At 35.2% G+C, this 24103-nt stretch overlaps 1 protein-coding gene across 4 annotated transcripts; it reads left to right on the plus strand.

Moving 5' to 3' along the window:
• The first annotated feature begins 1944 nt into the window (after nt 1-1944).
• Nucleotides 1945-12897, plus strand: LOC112716308 (pantothenate kinase 2). 4 transcript variants are annotated; one of them, XM_025768188.3, is made up of 23 exons: nt 1945-2282; nt 2877-3275; nt 3833-4045; nt 4212-4264; nt 4608-4724; nt 5203-5322; nt 5434-5528; nt 5608-5701; nt 5867-5998; nt 6804-6916; nt 7018-7210; nt 8299-8510; nt 9096-9140; nt 9230-9278; nt 9763-9845; nt 9976-10092; nt 10346-10409; nt 10648-10794; nt 10889-11047; nt 11408-11491; nt 11927-12121; nt 12206-12277; nt 12556-12897. In XM_025768188.3, the coding sequence occupies exons 2-23, from the start codon at nt 2972-2974 to the stop codon at nt 12643-12645; spliced, it is 2751 nt and encodes a 916-aa protein (XP_025623973.1). In that variant the 5' UTR covers nt 1945-2282; nt 2877-2971; the 3' UTR covers nt 12646-12897. The 4 variants fall into 4 exon arrangements, with proteins under 4 accessions (XP_025623973.1, XP_072061438.1, XP_025623974.1 ...); XM_072205337.1 differs by lacking the exon at nt 1945-2282 and adding an exon at nt 2285-2693; XM_025768189.3 differs by lacking the exon at nt 1945-2282 and adding an exon at nt 2290-2782.
• The last annotated feature ends 11206 nt before the right edge of the window (nt 12898-24103 follow it).

The following is a 24103-nucleotide window of genomic DNA, read 5'->3' on the forward strand; positions in this document are numbered from 1 at the left end:
TTCGTGTGATCACCAAACAACCGAATATATACTTATTCTCCAATTTGTAAAATTTAATAGAGTAAACTACCATTTCTATCCATAAAAGTTGAAAACGTTGACATATCTACCCATAAAAGATAAAAATAACCATTTATACCCATAAAGATTGACTTTCACAAGCAAAATTATCCAAACTCTAAATAATTACATAAAATCCCCAAATTACCCCCTTCTTTTCTCTGAGGCACCCACCCTCACTCACTATCTGCAGCACCTAAATCACCATTACTGTAGCATCATCTTCTTTCCTACTCTCTCTCTCTCTCTATCACTCACTTACTCACTTTTTCTCTCTCACCTCTTGAACATCAACATAACTCAACCATTGTCCTCTTTAAAATCACAAAAAAAAAAAACAAACTCAAATCAAATTGAAGAATAGAACATGCACAGATTCAAAATAAAACCCTAATTTCTTAGAACATTCCCAAAAAAATGACAATTTCTCATATTTCAAATCACCATTTTCGTTGCAAATAACATAGAACACGAATTTGACTTTGGCGACACTAGAAGGAGATGATGAAGACGCATCGCTAGGAGGAGAAGAGAGCAGTGATGCCAAGAGAATGAGAAGACAAAGTGTTCTTCTTCCTCTTTGGGCTCTCTCAACAACGGCGACGGGTTCCCACATTGCCAGTGCGGTCTCCGTCCCCTTCTCTTCTCTTCTTCTTCCTCAGGTGGGGTGTGTGTGATGTCTCCGTGTGTGAGTTTTGGAGGAAAAGGGGGTGGTGGCTGGGTGAAGAGGGTTAGGTTAGAAAGGTGGTTGAGTGAAGGGGGTGGTAGTGAAATTTGAGATTAGAAAGGAAAAGGGGGGTGGTAGTTGGGTGAAGAGGGTTAGAGTTAGAAAGGTGGCTAGGTGAAGAAGGTTAGGGTTAGAAAGGTGGTTGGGTGAAGGGGGTGATGGTGGAATTTGAGATTAGAAAGAAAAAGGGGGTGGCTGGGTGAAGAGGGTTAAGGTTAGAAAGGTAGTTGGGTGAAGGGGGTGGTGGTGTGATTAGAAATTAGAAAAGTGATGGTGAAGATAAGGGTAATTTAGGAATTTTAGGTAATTTTTTAGTGTTTGGATAATTTTGTTGTGCGAAACCCATATTTCATGGGTACAAATGGTAATTTCCTTTTTCTATGGGTAGATATGTCAGCGTTTTCAACTTTCGTGAGTAGAAATGGTAGTTTAATTTTATTATATTTGTAATCATATTATATCTATTTTACGAATATACCTTTTTAGAAAATACTCTTAATATTAACCTATGGTGTATTAAATAAATATTAGTTGTTTTAAATTATTTATTATTTATTAGAGAATTTTGTACATTAGAATTTTCTAATAATTTATTGTTCATTTTAAGTTGATTTTGATATGTTTTTACTTCACGGTAAAATAACATATAAAAATTTATTGATAAAAAATATTACTAAGTTATTTATGGTTATATTGAGTATATATGTCTGATTTATTAAAAAAAATAAATTACTAAAATTAATTAATAACTATTTTAAAATTAATATACTTAATACTAAATAAAAAAAATGAACAATACATAATATGTTATTTTTTATTAATTAAATTATTATAATTCAAATAAATTTTAACAAAACAACTTAAAATTATAATTTTAATCTCATCATATACATAAGACGAATTATTATACTTATTTTTCTTTTAAAACCAATGATTTAATAAATATCTCAGGTCCTCGTCCAAAAAATTTGAACTGATTTTCAAATTCACTAAAAATCGAACTCTTGACCTTTCAGACTTAAAAATTTTATACTATGTCATGATACCACTCATCCCAAAAATTTTAACTGATAGAAAAAAGTAACATTAATGATTATATCTCTAATATTTTTTAAATCTCTATTATACATATTGTACAAACATTCCATTAGCTCCCTGTATTTTCTCTTTCTTCTCTTATTGATTTTGGTCCGAATTATCCATTTTCTTCTTATTAGATTCTTACAAGCTACAGAAGTTACGAGTACAATAATTTGGTCACGCACGAGAACAGAGCCGAGAAAAAGTCGCAATCAAAGAAGCACCACGCGCTACCGCGGCGCGTACATGGTAAATGTCCGTGAGTTTAACACAGCTCTGATTCCAAATCAAATCTGATCAAAACCCGTGTCAGCACGCGCGCCGCCTCCAACACTCACCACCAACAATCAAGAAGCCACCGAATACAAAAACATAACCTCTCACTTCTTCCATCTTCACACACCGCACTTCTCAGGTAATTTATCGTTTTCATTTGATATTATTCTCTTTTTGTTCGTAGTTTAGTTTATGTCTTCACCTCTTCCCTCACGTCCTTTTCATTCATTCACCGTGGTTTTTATGTCTAACTCAGACCTTTAATTATCATGGGGTTGGTCTATGTCTCTATATGATCTCACTCCCAAGCCTATATTTTTCGTACAACAAATAAAAATTGTTAACTTAATTCGACACCCGTTTCTACGGCGTTTTAGGTTAGGGACTTAGGGCCATTCAATGCCCACCTTTTAGTTTAGATAAGAATTCCACGGACAATTTTTGTAGAATTGAATGTGTTTTCTGCTGTCCTTTTGTCATTGGATTATTTTAGGTGTACAAGTACAAGCTACCTTTTGTGTAACATCTTGGATTGTGGATTGGTCGAGTGGTCAGTTTATTTAGAATTTTATCCATTGGTCAATGACAAACCCTCAAATGAATGCGATCATCTTATGTTAATGTTTCCGTAGTGAATAAGTAATATTGTAATTTGCTCATTTATTGATTATTATTTTTCACCATGAAGAATGAATGGATAAAAAACATGTGTTTGTTGTTTGTTTGAGTGTAGGTTGGACCAGTGACCAAAGTATAGCCTTTGAAGGGAAGCAGTTAGGTAAGGGTTAGGGAGGGAGTTTGGGAGTTTAGGGGGATATATAAAGTTAAATGGCTGGCTTATCAGAAAAACCTCAAGCTCTTGGAATTGACCAAGAAAGTGCTGAAGCTAATAAGAACAGCAGCAGCAACAAGAAGAGTGTACACAACAGGCTTTTGGAGAAGGACAAGGAAGAGGGAGGTCAAGGGGGTGATATGTCTCCTTCTGCTGGGAGCTCAATCAAGAGGTCAGGTTCAAGGCCTCAACTTGATGTTAGCAAAGCCGAGATTCAAGGGAATGTAGAAGAGAAGTATCCAACTATTTTGTTGCCAAATCAGTCTGATGATTTGTCTCACCTTGCTCTTGACATTGGAGGTATTGATTGATTATGCTATGGTTTGTTCTTGTTTCTGCATTGTTAATGATTTAATGGCGGTGTTGGTGATGTGAGGTTGCTTACCCCTTTCTACTCTCTACCCACAATTTTATTTTGTTACATTCATTGCATGCAGTTTTTTTTATGGTTTCTCATTTTCAGGGAGAAGTTACAGTGCATTTTATGCTTACTCTTCTAATATGAAAACAGTAAATTAGGGGCTTCCTTTATTTCTTCCTAAAAGGGTTCTTTACTCTATTTTCTTCATGTTTTATGTTACACTTTTTAGCCTGGTCTTGTTCCTTTCCTCTGGGAATTTTGTGTTGTTAATTGAGCTCTCCACTGTGGGAAATAAAACAAACTTTATTGGATCCTGTGATGGTACCCATAGCAGCTTGTTGACCTTTTTTCCTTTAAGGGATTTCCAAACTTTTGCTTCATAGTCAATGACTTATGATTTGGTCAATTCTATTTTACATAGTTAATTTTAAGAAAGGAAAGTTTGGTTGCATATGAACTATGTCTAAAGCTTGAGCTTGTTCAAATATGTGGGCAGGATCACTGATAAAGTTGGTATATTTCTCAAGACATGAAGACCAATCAACTGATGATAAAAGGAAGAGGAGTGTGAAGGAGAGACTTGGACTTTCTAATGGTAATAGGAGAAGCTTCCCTATTCTTGGTGGGAGGCTTCACTTTGTGAAGTTTGAGACAAGAAAGATTAATGAGTGCTTAGATTTCATTAATTCAAAGCAACTTCATCGTGGCGGTATAGTCTTATTCACTACAATACTTGTATTAGTCTCTTCTCTACCACATTTCTTTTCTAAGATATTATTATGCATGCAATATTATTTTGTAATTTTGATACCATTCATTCAACTTCACTCAACACTTCTAAGGCTTAATGAATTATTGATTTGTCTGGCTTATAGGGGCAGAATCACCGTACGCTGATGGTGCAACTGATGGGAATGCAATAATTAAGGTGCCTCTGAGTCTGCTATTTTATTTTTAACATATTTGGACGGTTGTTCTTTATAGAGTGGGTGTGTGTAAAACGCACAGTGGGTATATCTTAAAATTATTGTTTGTAATTTATTTATCACTTGTGGTGATTGTAAAATGATGACTGTGTTATTTTTCCCTTGTATTGGAAAACAAAAATCATGGATGTTTCCATTGGTTTTATTTGTTGCTTGTAGTATTGCTCATAAACAGTGTCTGTTCTGCAAAACCATGGATTTAAGAAATTTGGCAGCACTTCTTTTGCTTCTTTCTGTGGTCTTGCTATTAAAGTACTATATTAATTCTCCAATTTTGTGACAAAGGCTACTGGTGGTGGAGCATACAAGTATACTGACCTTTTCAAAGAAAGACTTGGAGTTAGTCTGGACAAAGAAGATGAAATGGATTGTCTTGTTGCTGGAGCAAATTTCTTGCTAAAGGTGGATCCTAGTTTTAAATTGTTTTGCAATTTGCATGTGTCTTCTTTAGTTTAGCTCCATAGGATGGATGCATTGCACCTTGAGTTGATACATATGTATGATTCTACACATGTTGCATTATCTTTTGTTGTAGATGTTATCGTAAGTATGAATAGGAACTCTTGTCTTCTATTAGAACTTATTTTCCCTATTGATAAAAGTAAAAAAAAAAAAAGAATTACATGAATAGGCACTTACTCCTCATGCATTCAGAATTTCAAATCAATAATATGAATTTTCTTTTTAAGAAACTTTCTGAGTTGGTTTCTTTTAGTCATACCATTCTTTCTGCCATAAGGGAACAAGCTGTAGCCTTTTAATTTGGAGTGTGACAGGTGCATTCTTTGCTATTACTTCGTTCTTGCTAACTGATTTATAGTTTTTCTTTTACATGGCCAATTTTTTATTTCTGATCAGAAGTTCTAACACTTCTTAGTAGGCAATTCGGCATGAAGCTTTCACACACATGGAAGGGCAGAAAGAGTTTGTTCAAATTGACCCTAATGACTTGTTTCCTTATCTACTAGTCAACATTGGATCTGGTGTTAGTATGATCAAGGTAAGGTACATTTTGTCTTGTTCCTATTTTTATTTAACTTCTGACTCTTTGGGTTATGTTTGATTAGGGCGAGTAGGTTGTGATCTATACTTCCAATGTGTGTTGACACAGGTTGATGGAGATGGGAAATTTGAGAGAGTTAGTGGGACAAATGTTGGTGGCGGTACTTATTGGGGCTTGGGAAGACTGTTAACAAAGTGCAAGAGGTCTTTTTTCTTTTGAGACTATGATTTTGATCTTCTATATATTCACTATCGACAAGGTGTTTGTTGCAATAAATTCCAGCTTTGACGAGTTGCTTGAGTTAAGTCAGAAAGGAGATAATAGAACTATTGATATGCTTGTTGGGGACATTTATGGTGGATTGGACTATTCTAAGGTAACTTTTGCAGCTGCTTCTATTTCCATATAAACATTCATTGTATTGGAAAGAAAAAGAAATGTTATTCTGGTCTAATATTGCGGATCTTGTAGATATGAATAATTTGATCTTTTCTTTTATCAATCACATGGCCGAGTATTTCCTGGTTTTAAATGATTGTAGATTGGCCTATCAGCTTCCACTATTGCATCAAGCTTTGGAAAAACTATATCCGAAAAAAAGGAGCTTGAAGACTACAGACCCGAAGATATATCGCTCTCTCTTCTGAGGATGATATCATACAATATTGGCCAGGTGAACTGATAATGTTATGTTTATCCTTTTCTTTATATTTATACATAAATCTAGCTGTCATATGTAAGAAATATGCAGATATTGAAACCAGTGGTTAAAATTTACACTAGTTCTTATCTTCTCCTCTGAAATCTTGAGGCACAGTTTTTTAAAATGGAGATAAGAATGTGAGGTTCTATATTCAGCTGATTGAATATTGTTGTATTCAACTTTATATGCATCAAAGACCGACTATCCTAAAACATTAAGTTGCTAGGCAAAGGTCGATTGATTTATATATCTAACATGCCTGCTTATGCAAAAGCCTTATGGGCTTGATTGATGGCAAGATTCAAACGCTTGAGTACTTGATCATAACTCCAATACCATATCAAGTAAAACTTTCCTAAAAGCTTATCCTAAGGTGGAGAGCTTAAAGATGACGTAGTACTTTTAAGGGTTCCCCCCTCCCTTCTGTTTTTCGTTCTTTATAGTATCGTTCTTAATTTTAGTTGACACTTGATATAAGTTATAGTAGTTCTTTAGCCATTTCAAATTTCTTTTTAAGATCTAAGTGATAACAGGTTGAATTTCAAATCTATTATCCTCCTTAGTATTGGCTAAGAATTGTTTCGTTTGATCCAAACGCAATCTAATGGAAAGATTGCAATTCGAATGCACTTTGAGTACATGAAGATGATATGAACTAGTTCTGGGTTGTGCTTTCTGTCTAGAATATGCCTTCGGTATTTTTCATGTTTTACTCTGCTATATGTTCTTCCAGCAATTACCTGACCAATCTTGTTTTATTCTTCCTTCTGTGTAGATATCCTACTTGAATGCATTGCGATTTGGGTTAAAACGTATCTTTTTTGGAGGATTTTTTATAAGGGGCCATGCCTATACCATGGACACTATTTCTTTTGCAGTTCAGTTCTGGTATGTAAAGTGCAGGACGAATTCACTTGACTAGAATTGTTCTTTCCCTTTTTAAATTAGATTACTTTCTTGTCTTTTAACTTTTATAATTTGTCATTTAGGTCCAAAGGGGAAGCACAAGCAATGTTCTTGCGACACGAAGGTTTCTTGGGAGCTTTAGGTGCATTTATGAGTTATGAAAAACATGGTTTAGATGACCTCATGGTGCATCAGTTAGTCGAAAGGTTCCCAATGGGCGCTCCATATACAGGAGGCAAGATTCATGGCCCACCGCTTGGAGATTTGAATGAGAAGGCAAGTGATAGAAATTCAAAATATTTGGTTTGTACTGCTTCCTTGGTTGAGATAAGTGGATATGAGCTTTAACTGCTTCTGCAAGTTTGCTTAACTTTTCAGCTATGAAGAAATCTATTTAATAAGAATGTGTTGCCATGGGGGCATAAATTCCATTACCATAAAAGGGTCCCATTTTACGTGTCAGAGAGCTATCTTTGGAAATCACAAATTACAATAATAAAATTTGATAAAGTGACTCCACTAATAAGATTCTCTGGAATAATTTTTCATGTCATCCCTTGGAATCATATTCAACTTAGTTGCAATAGTTGCCTATCAACCAGAATAATTACTGAAGATTGAAAGGATGGAAGCTAGAAATGATTAAATGAAAGCATTTAAATAGGATGCAAAATTATGAAAGAGAAGTAAAGGTAGTTAACTGGGGAAGCATTATCACTATTTGTAAACACTGCTATCAAGTTGAACCCTTTTAAAAAAAAGGAGGGCTCCTACATACAAGTGTATATTATCATTGAATCTTATTAAGTTGCTACATATTTCTGGTTGCTGTGGTGGGTATGCTAATTTAAGTTAATTTATTTTCTTTGATTAGCTATTGTGAATTTCTGATGTCATGATTTAAACTTTTTATTATATATACTTCTTAAAGTACACTTGTAGGTATTTACAAACTTTTGATTAGAATGAATAGAGGGGAAGCTGAATATGCTTGAAGAAGCAAAAGTGTATGTCTGCTAAGACTTAATTGTTAGTTTGAATTGATGGATTTTATAGTTTCTTGCAAATCTCATGTTTAGATTAGCGGATAAGAGACATAGCATATTTGGTTGTTGGGTGCTGAGGGACAGGATTCTATTCTGATTGGGAGTGAAGAATTTTATAGTGAATTGGGAGTGACTGGATATTCGTGGCAATGATTCCCTTTGGTTTTCTAGTCAAAACAGTTACTTGTACTGCTTTCAGTTTTTAACCTTTTACGGATCGCTTCATCTATTGTAATATTTGTTTGATAAATAGAGTTCTGTTTTCAGACCTCTACTTCTATCATTGTTACATTATCTAACTCTGACTTTCCAACACAGATTTCGTGGATGGAGAAGTTTTTGCGGAAGGGAACTGAGATCACTGCGCCTGTTCCAATGACACCAGCTGCTGGAACTACTGGACTTGGTGGTTTTGATGTTCCACTATCAAGAGGAAGTTCTCTACGGTCCGATGCAAGTGCTTTGAATGTTGGTGTTCTCCATCTTGTCCCCACTTTGGATGTGTTCCCATTGTTAGAAGACCCAAAAACGTAAGCTTGATTGCTGAATGAGGTGGCTGATGGGCTGCCCATATTTTTTTTGTTGATTTCAATTGTTTGTGATACCTATGGAGAGTTGTGTGTGTGTGTGTGTACACGCAGTGCATGCATGAACCAATACACATAGATTTAGTGGTTATTGTAAGGAAACAAATCTTGTTTATGAAATCTTTGTAAATAATTTTGTTCTTGCCATACTTGAAAGACCCAATAATCAAGATTTGATCCTCCACTTTATAAACCACTGCTCTTAGATGATATGCATGTTTAATATATATTGACTATGGAATGATTGGTCATTCATCACTGAATCTTTTTGCTACTTCAAAGTGCTTATTCTAAGGTGGTTATATGTTATTGTTTTGTCCCCTCCATTTATTGCAAATCTTTATATAGTGGGTCCCAAACCTACATAAAAAGGAAAATTTTGTCAAGAAATTGACAGATGACATAAAAGATATTGCTGAAGCTGTATAATATGGATCATAGTTGACCCAACCTAACAAGGCAAAGGCTGGTGTCGTCGTAATAGTATTCTTTTAATGTTTTAACAGATATTGAATTGTGTTTGTACAGGTATGAGCCTAATACAATTGATCTTGCAGATCCCAGTGAATTAGAGTAAGTAACTGACCATCGTTTCACACTTGATCCATGATTCATAGTTTTTTATGCTTTTATGGCTAACATGAAATTTACAACTGATGTAGATATTGGTTCACTATTTTGTCAGAGCACTTGCCAGATCTTGTGGACAAGGTAATCATGTTGTCTCGAAAAAGAGCCACTAGGTTCTACCTGTGTATAGACATTTCTTACAATAATCAAACTGATAATCAATTTTCACTAATGTTAATACATGCATGCATACATACATATGAAAAAGTACGAATACAAAAGAAGAGAAAAGATGAAAGGAAATTTAAAACATACGTCACAATAAAAAGCTTTTTCTGGTCTGTGTCTCTGAATTTATTGACTAATTGCAATGTTAATGATAAACATTCTCATTTATACTTTAGCTTTCATATTTTTCTTTTCCAGTGGTTGGACCACATAATATAAATGCTTATTGTTCTTGTGAAGAACATACAGTGGGGTGCATCAGAGCCTTGGTTTATTTGTTTTATTGTTTGGGTATATTGTGTTGTCCATCTTGGTTGAAGTAAATTTTCAAAACAAATTGTGTGAAACTTCTTTCTTGGCAGTATATGCTTGTAAGTTCTTGATTAAAATATGATAGGCTGTAGCAAGTGAAGGCAGAACAGATGATGCCAAACGAAGGGGTGATGCATTTGCTCGAGCATTTTCTGCCCACTTGGCACGGTAATACTGACATTCCTATTCTGTTTTGATGGTTTGGTACCATTATTGAAAATTTGGCATCTATTTGCTTATTCTTTTTACTTGGCTTTTGTTTTCTTCTCTTCAATAAACTAACACACCAATTCAATAGGTTGATGGAGGAGCCTGCTGCATATGGGAAATTAGGCCTAGCCAATTTATTGGAAATGAGGGAAGAGTGCTTGAGAGAGTTCCAGTTTGTTGATGCCTATAGAAGTATAAAACAGAGGTAACTATGCTTTCTTTCTTCATATAGCGTAAAACCAAGGTTTTCCTGTCTTGTTTTCTTGTCAACAAACTTAGACTACCTTATACACATGGTCAGAGAAGTTGTTGCCACGGCCAAAACCCATGACAATGTATTGTTACTTTGTTTTAATCTATGAACTTTCTTTTTGAAAACAGAGATTCCTTCTTGCAATGTAAACATAAATTTGTGTTATATTCTTCTAACATTATTTTCCTCTGTATGTTTACAACAGGGAAAACGAGGCATCACTTGCTGTTTTACCTGACTTGTTGATGGAGATTGATAGTATGGATGAGGTATGCTCAACTAAATGCTATGATACTTGAGTGTACTTTGTTTGAGTGGAGTCATAATTTATTTGTCATGTGTTACGCTTTTCTAAGGAAAATGATTTTTTGTGCATTAGTAGTGAATAGCTTAATTGAGATGCTTTAGTCTCAGTACGTAGTCTCCGTGGTTCTGTGGTTCTGTAAACACATAGGCCACCCTAACTTCTGTAACATTGCATGCAATTGCATCCATCCTTTGTTTCAGGAAACAAGGCTGCTTACTCTGATTGAAGGTGTTCTTGCCGCGAATATTTTTGATTGGGGATCTCGTGCATGTGTGGATCTCTATCATAAAGGAACTATTATTGAAATTTACAGAATGAGTCGCAATAAAATGCAGAGACCTTGGCGGGTATGTTGAGAAACATACTCATTGTTCAGCGTACTCATTTTCTGAATTCAATCACACTGTTAAAAAGTTGATTGTTAACATTTTTGTGATATAGGTGGATGATTTTGATCTCTTCAAAGAGAGAATGTTAGGAACCGGGGACAAGAAAAAGCCCCCTCACAAAAGAGCTTTGCTTTTTGTAGACAATTCAGGTGCTGACATTGTTCTAGGGATGCTTCCCCTGGCAAGGGAGCTCCTCCGTCGTGGAACTGAAGTGAGTTTGTGTTTGGTATTTCAGAAAAAAAAAATTACTGTAACTGTGTTGGACCATATATATGGTTGTATTCTACCTTTGGTGTTAAACTCTCATCATAAATTCATTGAATTTCATATGTGGTTATAATGTTTTGTTTTGCTAGAGTTGTTACACGTAATATTGTCAACACCTATTGGGTAGCTAGCGAAATAGATATGCCATATCCCAGAAATTTTCCTGTGTTTTCTTCTGTGCGTTGTGATTTTGCAAATCAATTAAATTTATGTTTGGTGTGTTAGTTTTCCTTCTATACATTCACTATGCACATTGGCTAGAAATTTTATGTTATGATGGTAAACATTGGATGTGTTCTATTAGGTGGTTCTTGTGGCAAACTCCCTTCCCGCTTTAAATGATGTGACTGCAATGGAGCTTCCTGATATTGTAGCCGAAGCTGCCAAGGTTTGTATAGTTTTCCGAACACTCACTTTGAATGCTCATATCTAAATCTTTTTGTAGTTCAGTTACTTTTTTTTGTTTTGTTCCCTTCAATAGAAAATACAATGCTTTCTAAATCCTTTGTAGGGAATCTTCTTGCAAATACTTTTTTGTTTGTTTTTTTTCCTTATGCATGTGTTTTATGAGAACTGCACTTCCTCTAATGCTGTGCATCTAATGGGAGCTTCACTACTCCTTTTGATTAGATAATTTCTTTGTTTCTCTATGACCCAATGTGTAGATTGTAGGTTAAATCCAAATAAACTAGACTGGAATTGGAATAGGAATAGATGTAATTTCTTTCCTGGTAATGTAGATCTCCTTTGATTGGAATGAAAAGCTGGTAGTATGACATTCACTTATGGTATCCTTTGGCGAAACTAAATTTCTATTATACAGCACTGCGATACTCTAAGGCGTGCTGCCGAAGCTGGAGGCTTGCTTGTGGATGCAATGATTAACAGCTCACGCAGCTCTAAAGGAAAATCATCTTCTGTTCCGTTGATGGTTGTTGAGAACGGGTGTGGTAGTCCGTGTATAGACTTACGACAAGTCAGTTCCGAGTTGGCTGCTGCAGCCAAAGATGCCGATTTGGTGGGGGACTTGTTCAGCTTAATTGATAACACTTTCGTCGCTTTAAGAATAACGATGTTCTAATTAAGCTTTTGATTCGTGCAGATAATCTTGGAAGGGATGGGTAGAGCTCTCCATACTAACCTCAATGCTCGATTTAAGTGTGATGCTTTGAAGGTAAGATCAGATTGTTTACTGCTATTATTTTGCGCTTAGGCCAATTTCAATTTGGCACCTTTTTTCTTTTTGTTTTCATAATCAGTTTAAGGTTTTGTTGTTTTGTATTCTAATTTAATCCTTATTCATTATGTGTTACACTCATTTTTTTAAGCCTGGTTTTGTAAACCATGATGTTTCACATATCATATCATAACATTATTATATGAACTCTGGAGAATTGTTTTAAGTGGTTGATCACATTAATTTCTTCCACTTTCTTTGAATGTCTTTGGCAGCTTGCAATGGTGAAAAATCAGAGATTGGCTGAAAAGTTGTTAAAAGGGAACATATATGACTGTATTTGCAAGTATGAGCCTGCTAGTTGAAGTTTTCCTTGGATGGAAGGAATCTCTAACAAATTTCTGGGAAAAGATGGTGAATCAATTCTTTTTTCTTTTAAAGAAAAAAAAAAAAAACTATTTTTGTATTTGTGCACAATGCACTAGTATTTAACTATTTATAATCCTTTTTTTTATAATTAAATTTTGAATAATTGAGGTACCAATTGTTATATTAAACCTTGTATATTAGCCTGCCTCAAACTTTAGATGAATAAGATAATATTTGCATTCGTGGTATATGTCTACTTTTTTTCTAACCATTTTAACTTTTATAAAGCAAATATAAATATGTAAAAAGTAAAAAAATAAATTTATACTCTAGTGTTAAAATTTTCCATGCATTGCTTCGGCAGCTACACTAGTTTTAAATGCCAAATGAGATTAGGTTCAACTTGCGTGGTTCTTGATGGAACTATTCCTGACATTTTTTATATTTATACCAAATTAATAATTATTAGGGTAATGTTATAAAACTAGCATAATTTATTGTTTTTGAACTGTAGTTAGTCATTAATATTTAAAAGTGTAGGATGAAAACATGGAATTGGACTGTTAGGCTAAAAAATTGAATTACTAGCTAAAAGTGATTACCAATATAAACTAAAATTGTCGGCCTTTAAATTTTTCTCTAATTATTATTCAATTATGTTACATGAATATTAGATTTAACCTATCAATTAATTATTTGTATATAGAAATATGAAATTACCTCATTCATATTTATTATCAACTTTTATAAGTAATATAATTAAATCAAATTTATATTTATAAAGTAAAATACAACAATGGTAATTGATGTTATATATTTATAAAAAAATTTGATTATTTCAATAATTAATTATTCTGTTAGAAATAAAAAATAAAATAATATAGATATACACAAATAGATGTTGACTAATTTTAAGATAAATTAATATTCACAAAACATCTTTTATTATTAATAATCATCTACTTATTTTAATAAATATATTAAATTAAAACTAAATAAATAATAATTGTCACGGATGTACAAAAAATAACTTTTAATCAGTCAATGTGTATAAAAATACATATTTGATATCTCAAAAAAAGTTATTGTACTAATTTAAATAAGTTTGATTATTCTATTATTAGTTTATTACAAATTTGGAACTACTATTTAGTTAAAAAATTATGTAAATCAATATGTATAAATGCATACAAATTACAAATACATGATGAGTAGTGTTTTACGGGTTACCTAAAACTGTGATTTGGACTTGAACGTGAGGTCAAAGCTCCTTTTGGGATTGTGTTCGACATTTCCTTGTGATGAGGTGCCGTCGTTTGACGTCTTAGTGAAGGTGGTTGATGGTACTTGCAAGGGATTCAAATGTCTAAGTTAGTAAGAATGTTAGGTTTTTATGTAGATTGGAATTCCAAGAATACCTAAGAGTGTCAGGATATTTATATGTAGATGTAGAATTAATAACCACTTTTTAAGTAGCTCCACTTTTGATGATAGGTTGGTTACTCCTTTTGGTAGGGAGGTTGTTGAGATCTCTTCTCTCGATAAGTAGGAGAAATTATAGGGGTTAGTTACTTATTTGGTTAAATAGGGATAGCCCCATGTTGCCGTGTCCGACCTCTGTATGGCCAGGTAGATGGTAGCGTAGAACTGAATATTATCTGTAGTGTTAATTGGGCTTTATCTCTTTGGACCTGGCTATGTTTGCGGGTCAGGGTATGAACAATGCCCCTACTTTAGGTTGGCTTCAAGCATGTCTAAGTCGATCTTGATCTCTTGTAGCTTTTATTCAGTCAAGTCGGGTTTACAGTCTTCTTTGGAGAACACGTCGGATACTCGGCGTGTTTTTGAATATGAATGTTATGTCTTTCCGTAACCGTTCGCGCGTCTTTTCGGTTACGTTCGTAACCGTGCGTGTCATTAAATGGGGGGTAAAGTTACCGCTTTTCCCCTAGTGACTATATACACACAATCCTCTTTCTTTTTCTCCCTTTTCACTTCAACTTTTGAGAATTTACTTCTTTTCTCTCAAGACTTTCTTCTTCTTCCCTGTGACTCCATTTTCATTGATCTTTTTCTAAGATTTCTCTATCTTAAAATTCTGTTTTGAATCTTCGTTCGCGTTGCTTAGGACGTTTTAGGATTGTCCGTTTGTATTGCTGTTGCACGCGCTTCTTCTATTCTTCATCAAGGTTGGTTTTTCTTTCTTTTTTATTTATTATTGTCATGTTTGGATTATGTTTCATGATGGGTGAAGCTAATAATATTGTCTTGATGCTTTTTGTGGAAAACGACCCCTTCGAGAATATGGTTTCTTGCTATTGTTTTTTCTTGCATGTTGCCGTTTGTAACTTTTGGCTGCTCTTGTAGTAGTGGATTTTCTTGTTTATTATTTTTGTGAATTATCCATTTGTTGTGGACTTTTATGTTGTTGTAGAAACTCGTAAAATTTGTAGATTCTGGGTTTATGTTGAGTTCTGGAGCTTTACCTTGTCCCCAAATGGTGCCATTTTCTTCTTGAATAATGACGTCATTTCATGTTCGAGTAGAATATGTTAAATTTCCCATCCTTGTTTTGATTGGTACTAGGAGATTTGGATCTGTTCTTCATGATAATAATCCAATTTCTTTGAATATTGTACTGTTGTTCCCGACTTGTAATTTGTGAGTTTTTGTAGTGACATGGCTTCATTTTGTTGTTTTTGTAAGTATAACTCTTTATGTCTCGTTCAATAGTTCACATAATGCCTTTTAACGTTCTTGTTGAGTTAGACTGGGTTGCTAGTTTTGTTTTGTTAGCCATGCCCGTAGTTCATAGGGAATATTTAGAAAAATTTCAACTTTAATATAGGATTTGTAGAAGTTGGGAGGATGAGGAGAAGTACACTTTAGAGGCCCCTGACCCCGTCTAGAGAGAATTTTCTATGCTCGTTTTAATAGGTTATAAGAGCACTTTTTGTTTATGTATGAGGGCTTTTTGACTATATCAGTAATCTCTATGCCTTTTACCAAAATGGACGTCCATCTGGATTCGAAGGTCGCTCCTTGCCAGCTTCACCCGAACTCTTAGGGCTTTATGAAGGTTTATCAGTTGATATATCGGGATCTTAATAACTCCGCCTCTATCAAAGTCTTCTTTTATCCTTTTCAACGTACCAAACCTTTTAGCTCAAAGAAACAACAATGGGCTTCTTTCCGAGGTTTCCAAGGTCGGAAAGTTTTTTTATTTATTTTTGAAGACTCTTTTCATGATCTTAAGAACACTACTTTTTTAAGGTCTGGCCTGTGAGAGATGTCCGACCTTTTTATCAAAACGAGAGGGGAGAGTATATGTTTTGTCTTTATTGGGAGGAAACCTCGAATGTCGTTAAGTATAACTTGGAGGATCTGGACGAGGTGGAGCAGTGTACAGTCGCCTTTTTTCCAGGATTGTTAGGGCCGATCTCCTCACCCGGATGCCAAAAATTGTTGGTAGCCAAGCCAAGTTATGTTCAGACCGAGCTAGGTAGTTATCTGTTTATTTTGTAGATAAGTTTTTATTGTTGCATTCTGAAGATGTTTTTCCCTTTATTTTTGTGGCAAAAAATGACCAGTAGTAGTAATTCTCTTGCAAAGCTGAGGGTAGCCAAGAAGAATGTATTCTCCTGACTTGCCTAGCATCTTGAGACCGAGAAGTTGGGTACTTCCTCTCCTCAATCAAATTCTTCTCCCTCCAAGTCGGTCAAGAACTCACTTTCCCCTCCTATCAAGGAAGTTGAGGCGCGAGTGGTTCCCTCTGTTCCCAGTTTCCACGAGCCTCCGAAAGCAGATATTGAATTCAACAACCCCCAAAAGCGTAAGTCACCCCCTTCCAAGTTCAGGAGTGCTAACGACTCTGCGTTTGATGCTGTTGGCTTTAGTGAGGAGCATATCTTGGCTCATATCTCAATTGCTATGGATGACATATCAGTGGAAAGGCATCTGGAAGTGCTTGCTAGATGTGAAATTCGAACAACAGGGGTTTGCACCTCTTTGTTGAAGAGCATTATGAAGATTCCTTTTTGTGCTACACAGAGAAAATTGACCGATCTAAGGGCTGAAGTGGTGAGGCTGACAGAGTCCAAGTTAGAATTGGAGGCTGAGCAAATGACCTTGAGGTCGAAAGTCTCAGGCCTTAAATAAAAATGAAGCTCTCAAGTAGCTTGTGCCATGACTGAAAGTTTGAAGGAGAAAATTGAAAAGAGCTATACTTGAGTCTTTGGTGAGAAATTAGAGCTTCAAGAGGAGTTGGAACAGCTTAAATAGAACCATGAAGACTTAGAGCTTAATATAGCTGATGATATGGGCCAAATGGTTGAGAACAAGAAGGCCCAGTTCTGACTTCTTGCTCTCGAGGTGGACCTCTCTCTTGTCGACCCGGATTAGATCATGGTAGATGGGAAGATAGTTTCTCTCGAGGCTGAGGCTACTTCTTTCGAGGACTTGAAGACTTCTGATCCTCGTGCCAATAAAGCCCTCTAGCATTCTCCTGCTCAAGCTAAGGAAGTCCCCCAGCCCGACGTAGCCATAGAAGAGAAAGATCATCCCTCTTAGTTTTACTTTGTAATTGTTGGCCCGACTTGTGGGTCTTTGAATACCTTTTTTGTAACAGTTTGAGTTGTTTGAATACTTGTTGCCCTATTTTGGGATTTTGAATATTTTAGTCCTTGCTTTTTTACACTTATTTTTGTAGTTTTATAAGTATTTATAGCTTTGACTTGCATTAAGTAGCAGTAGTATTGTTTGCTTTTTTTGTGTTTTCAAGTATCACTTTATAACAAACGTTTTAGAAATTTGAGATGTTGTTTTTGCAAGACATTTTCTACATAGCTCGGTTGCTCTAGCCTTTTCTGAAGAATTGGGAAAATATTGTAGTTTTATAATTTGTTAATAGCTCCAATCATGTGAGATTGGTTCTTTTTTTCACTATAAAAGTTTTTACAAGTTATTTTGGACTCTCTCTTCAACTCGTTTGGTCGAACTATTCTATCAGGTTTGATCACTTGTTTTGCTGTGTCGACTTAGCAAGGTAGGACACTTATTTAAATCACCCTCCTTTTTTCAATTTGTTTCAAATTGTTATAAGTTTGGGCTAAGATTTGTTATCTTAATTTTAAGACTCAATTATGTTCATGCCATCCTTGAGAGGACAGTCATATTTGTTTTATCAAATTACTTTTGTGATTTGTTGTAGGCTTGGCTCTTTTGCCAACTTGTTTTTGTACAATTGGCTTGATAAGGTCGGACCACGATCTGCTTATATAACTTCTTACACCAATTTAAACCTCGTCGCTATATCTTGCCGACCACTAAGATTGGACAATAATTTTCGCATTTTGTCGAGTTTAAATTGGTGCATATAATAGAATAAATAATCATAGAAAATGGAATATAAAGAATATCATTAATGAAAAATGATTTACAAGTCCATTTGCTATTTGCTACTAAGAGTTTTCCTATTTTAACTCCTAGCCCTTACTATGATGCCTTATTAAAACCCCGCTCAGAAAAATCCTTTTTAGTAAAAAAAAACTGTGAAGTCGGAAAAAAGAGTACACCAAGGAGCAATGTTCGCTTTCTAGCTGTAGTACCTCTGTTGCATGCGTGCCAAGACTTAGGGTGCTTGTTCCGTTGTAGGTCGAATACTTTGTAGTAACCTTTTTCCAATACTTCAATAATCTTGTAATGTCCTTTCTAATTTGCAGCCAATTTTCCTTTGTCCAATTTCTCTACCCCGATGTCAATCTTGATAAGGACAAGGTCATTTGTTACGAAGTTTCTTCTAATGACTTTCTTATTGTACCTTGTAGACATCTTTTGTTTCAACGCTTCCTCTCTTATCCGAGCTTGTTCCTAGACTTCTAGAAGGAGGTTGAGCTCTTCTTTTTAGCTTGGATGTTTCTTACTTCATTATAGAATCTCACCCATGGACTTTCTCTGTTGACTTCTATGGGGATCATAATTTCTATTCCATAAGCAAGTCGGAACGGAGATTCTCATTGTAGAATGGGGGGTTTTCTGATATGCCTATAGAACTTGGGGGAGCTCTTATACCCATGCTATTTTGCGAAAGGCCATGGCAAAGTAATGCTGATGAGCTTTTTTGGTGGCGCCACATGGAAGTTGGTATGCATTTGACAGGGTGGGCACTTCTTAACGAAGTCCGCCACTTCTCTCTATAAGGTCGGCCAATAAAAACCGGCTCATAACACCTTCTGAGTTAGTGACCTTACTCCTAGATGATTTTCACAAATGCCAGCGTGGATTTCTTTTAGGACCTCTTCAGTCTTAAAGACCGAAACACACTTTAATAAGAGAGTAGATATTTCTCTTCTATAGAGGACATTGTGAACCAGAGTGCAGTTCTGCACCTCCCTTAAAGGTCTCCTTGCCTCCCTTTCTTTTTTAGGAAGAATATCAAATTTGAGATATTCGATGATAGGAGTCATCCAACCCAAATTTAGATTGGAGATCATTAGCGCATCCGACTTGTCGACATCTTTAGCCACTGATGGTGTGTGGAGAGTTCCTGGACCAAACTTCTGTTATTGTCCCTTGGTTTGGTACTGGCCAGTTTGGAAAGGGCATCTACTTGGTAGTTGAGCTCCTAAGTTATATGTCTGACCTCTACTTCTTGGAATTGGGTTAACTATTCTAGTGTTTTCTCCAAGTACCTCTTCATGTTAGGATCTTTGGTTTGGTAATTCCCATTTATTTGAGAGGTTATCACTTGAAAATTACTAAACATTATGAATTTCGATGCCCCGACCTCTTTGGCAAGTCTCAAGCCCGTGAGCATGGCTTCATATTTTGCTTTGTTGTTAGAGGCTGAAAACTCGAATTTTAGTGAAAGCTACACCAGAGTTCCTCCTTCATTCTCAAGAATGATTTCTGCTCCACTACTAGCTTTATTTGATGAGTCGTACACATATAGATGCCAGGTTCTAGAGCTTCCTTGTAGTTCTCCTGTGTATTCAGCTAAAAAGTCGGCCAGGCATTATGACTTAATGGTTGTTCAAGCTTTATACTTTATATTGAACTCGGACAATTCCATAGCCCATTACAACATCTGTCCTGCAATATCCATCTTTTGGAGAATTACTTCATGGATTGATTAGTTTGGACTTTAATGGTGTTGACCTGAAAATAAAGTCATACTCTTTTGGAAGCAAAAACGAGGGTGTAGGTGAATTTTTCTATTCATTGATAATTTAATTCTACCCTCTGTAATGCTTTGCTTAAGTAGACAGGTCGTTGCCCCTCCTTATCTTCTCAGATGAGGAACGAGGCTATAGCCTTATTTGTGATGGCTAGGTATAGCACGAACTCTTCTTCTTCTTCAGATCGAGTAAAAATTGGAGGTTGGCTTAAGAAGTTCTTGAAGTCTTAAAATATTTGTTCACATCCTTGAGTCCACTGGAATTGATGTCCTTTCTTGAAGATTGCAAATAAGGGTAGGGATTTCAAGGTCAATCCCGCCAAGAATTTGGACAAGGCTACCAGTCTGTCATTTAGCTGTTGAACTTTCTTTAGACAGGTCAGGCTTTTTATCTCCATGATGGCTCTACATTTGTCTGGGTTGGTTTCAATGTCTCTTTGAGTGAGCATGAATCTTAAGAACTTTTTTACTTCCACTACAAATGTGCATTTTGTAGGATTTAATCTCATCTCGTGCTGCCTTATTGTGTAAAAACTTTCACAAGGTCAGACAATAGACTAACTTCCTCCTTGGTCTTGACAAGCATGTCGTCTACATCGACCTCCATCAATTTTCTAACCCAAAGGGTATTACTACATAGCGGTAGTTTGCCCTAGGAGTAATGAAGGATGTTTTCTCCTGATCCGGCTTGTACTTTAGAAATTAATTATATCCTGAGTATGTATCTATAAAGGATAGGTATTTATAGCCCAAAACTAAATTTACCAGAGCATCAATACTGGAAAGAGGGTGACAAGCGCTAAACACCGGTTTAGAAATTTTCACAAGTTTAAGGCTCATAATTCGTTGTAGCTCTAAATCAAAATTTAACGCTCTCTAAAGTTTCGTAAAAATGTCACAAGTTCAAATCAATAATCAGGAGTTTAATTCCAGGTCGTTTTCCTTAGGAATTGTAATCAAATCTATGAAAGATCGGAATTTTGAGCGCAATAAACAAGAAATATAAATAACAAGAATTTAAAGAAGCAAGTAATAACTAAATATCAAGAGATATTAAACTACAGATAATTGAGGCAATTAACTAGTAAAATAAATCAAATTCAAGTGCTAAAAAGATCTTGGCTAAGTTGAGGGTTAGGGATCAATATCTTTGCCACTAACCACAGCATGATCATTTCAAAGAGCAAACCCAATTCGTCAACCTCTATAAATTGAGGGAAGTCAATTAGGCTTAATTAATCCTAATCCATAAGTCGTAACCAACTTACTAATTGAGTTAGTAAAAGATTAGCGTCAATAGAAACAAGATTAACTAAAATCTCTAAATTATCAATCAACTTGGACATTAGTGACTCAAGGTCACCCAAGTTCCCACTCAAGCCAAGAATGAAAACCTAATACTCTATAATTAGAAAAGATATTTTATCAAACACTTGGTAGGCATAAAAGAAAAGCATCATAAATTGCATGAATTAATAAAATCTATGACTGCCCAATGCAAGAAAAAAATAATAACAACTCAAGTAACCATCAATAAAGCATATATAGAAACATCAAATTGTATTAAAAAAATGAGAATTCAACAATTATTAATAAACTAAAAATAGCAAAGAAATAAGAAACTAACAAGAGAAACCTAGTAAACTAAGATGGTAGAGCAAGATAATGTAAAGAAAACTAAACTAAAACAAGATTAAAACCTAAAACTAGAGAGCAATTAAACTAGAACCCTAGAATTCTAGAGAGAAGTTAGAGTTTCTCTATTTAGAATTTCACTAAAACATGATAAAAAAAACTAAATTAAGACTACTTCGTTGATCCCCTCGAATTCTTACTTCAAATACTTCAAAAATGACTTGAATTGGGCCTAAAATGGGATAGAAATTACGAGTCACGTGCCATTTTAAGTTAGGTACAAGACTGGAATGATGTGTGCGCATGAACCATGCATATGGACGATTAGCAGTTTTGCAAAACTCCATTTCTTCATGAATTATCCACTTTTAGATGCTTTTCTTCCATATTTTCAAGCCACCCTTGCCTTCTAAATCTTAAATCACTAAAATAAACATATCAAGGCATCGAATGGAATAAAAGTGAAATTAATTTGACAATTTACAAGTCCAAAAAGTATTTTTTTAACAATTAAACACAATTAGGAGAGAATTCACAAAAGTATGTGATGCGTGAGCATCTTTCCTATCTTTTCCTAGTGAATTTGCATCTAATTTGTTGAATTTAATAAAGAATTAATTATCTTTTAGCCAATATGAATGCTACTTTGAGTCTTTTGCAATTTTGTTTATTTTAAGTAGTATTCGGCAAAATTTGATGGAGTTTCTGCAGCACAAGAATCAAAGGAGATGGCAGCGAAGAGCGACGCGTACGCGTGACTGATGCGTACGCGTGTTTTGGAGCTTTCCATGGCGATGCGTGTGCGTGACTGACGCGTACGCGTGATTTGAAGATTTGCTCAACGACGCGTGCGCGTGACTTGCGAAAAAGACCAGTGACGCGTACGCCTGACTCACACGTACGCGTGACATACGCTACTTGCAGAAATGCAGAAAACACTGGTGGGTGATTTCTGGGCCCCATTTTAGCACCCATGTTAGGCGCAGATTCAGTGAAGCCAAGTAGTCCCCACGTTACAAGAGGCAGAGTAGTTAATTAATTCTGATTTAAATTCAAATTTGAATTTGAAAATAGGAAAAGATATTATCTTAATTTTAGATATTAGATTTTAAATTAATTAGAATTAATTATAAAAAGGGGAGACTTCTCTTCTATTAGGAGGTTCCATTAGGGGGATTCCATTAGGAAATTCTATACAAATTTACATTCCGCATTCCATGAGTAACTAATCCTCCATTGTTAAGGTTAGGAGCTCTGTCTATTTGTATGGATTGATTCTTTTGCTCTTTCTAATTTAATTTATGTTTTGATTTATATTTCAATAATTGTTTTCGTTCTTTATTTTATGAATTTGGGTGGAACGGAAGTATGACCCTCTTTCTATTTGAGTTCTTGTAAAACTTGGAAAAGCTTTTTACTTGAACAATAGCTTGAAAACATATTATCCTAAATTTCTAATTGTTTGTATTTAACGGGATACGTGACATATAATCCCTTTATTTTTGGATAATTAGGATTCTTGTGGCATATAAATTGGAATTTGATCATCACCTTCTAATTGGATTTAATTGACCAAGGAATTGACAGTTAATGAATTTTAGAGGAGACTAAGAAGGTCTAAGGAATTAGGGTCTAGGCACATATAGTTTTCCATGAATTAAATCTTGCATGATTAAACTAGTTAGTAAGAAAAATCAATCCGAAAAAATAGATAACTCTGAAGCCTTAACTATTTCTCCAATATTTTATTTTCAACTTATTTACTTGCGTGCCTGCCTTCTGATATTATAAAATTTAAATCTTTTGAATATCTCAAAACCCTTTTTTGCTTGCCTAACTAAGCCAATCACTCATTCATTGTTGCTTGATCCATCAATCCTCGTGGGATCGACCCTCACTCACCTGAGGTATTATTTGGTACAACCCGGTGCACTTATCGGTTAGTTATGGTTAAAAACACCGCACCAGTATGCATTTTCAACAAATAAGTGCGAGATAAGTTAATAAATTCCACTATTTTCAACTAAAAAATCATCATAAAATATGGCTTTATCAGAGGGTAAAGGTCCTTGGGACAAGCTTTGTTAAGATCAATATAGTCGATGCACATCCTCCATTTCTTGTTCTGTTTCTTCATGAGTACCATATTAGCGAGCCATAATGGGTATTTTACTTCCCTTACGAACGCAACTTCTAACAGCGCATGTAATTGTTCTTCTATGACTTTGGCTCTTTTGGAACTCTGAGTTTTCGTTGTTTCTTCTGGACAACTAAAAGGCAAGCTTGTGGCTCATGACGTGGGGATGGATTCTAGGCATGTTTGAGGCTTTTTAGGTGAAGAGGTCGGAATTTTTTCATAGGTGCTTAATAAGTTCTTGTTTTAGCTGTTCTTCTAGATTGGTCCCCACATTTGTCATCTTTTTTACCTCATCCCCGATTTGAACCTCTTTAATTTTCCTTTTAGGTTGGGGTCTCAATTCCTTTCTGATTCAGACACACCTCCGAACTCTGTGGTATTGACCTCTTTTCCTTTTGCACATCCCCATAGGTTCAGAATTTCATTATAACACCTCCTTGCTAGTTTCTGATCTCCCCTCACAGTTGCTATTCCTTAAGGAGTAGAAACTTTATACAGAGATAGGAGT

This window comes from Arachis hypogaea, chromosome 10 (assembly GCF_003086295.3).
Source record: "Arachis hypogaea cultivar Tifrunner chromosome 10, arahy.Tifrunner.gnm2.J5K5, whole genome shotgun sequence".
Taxonomy (NCBI): Eukaryota; Viridiplantae; Streptophyta; class Magnoliopsida; order Fabales; family Fabaceae; genus Arachis; species Arachis hypogaea.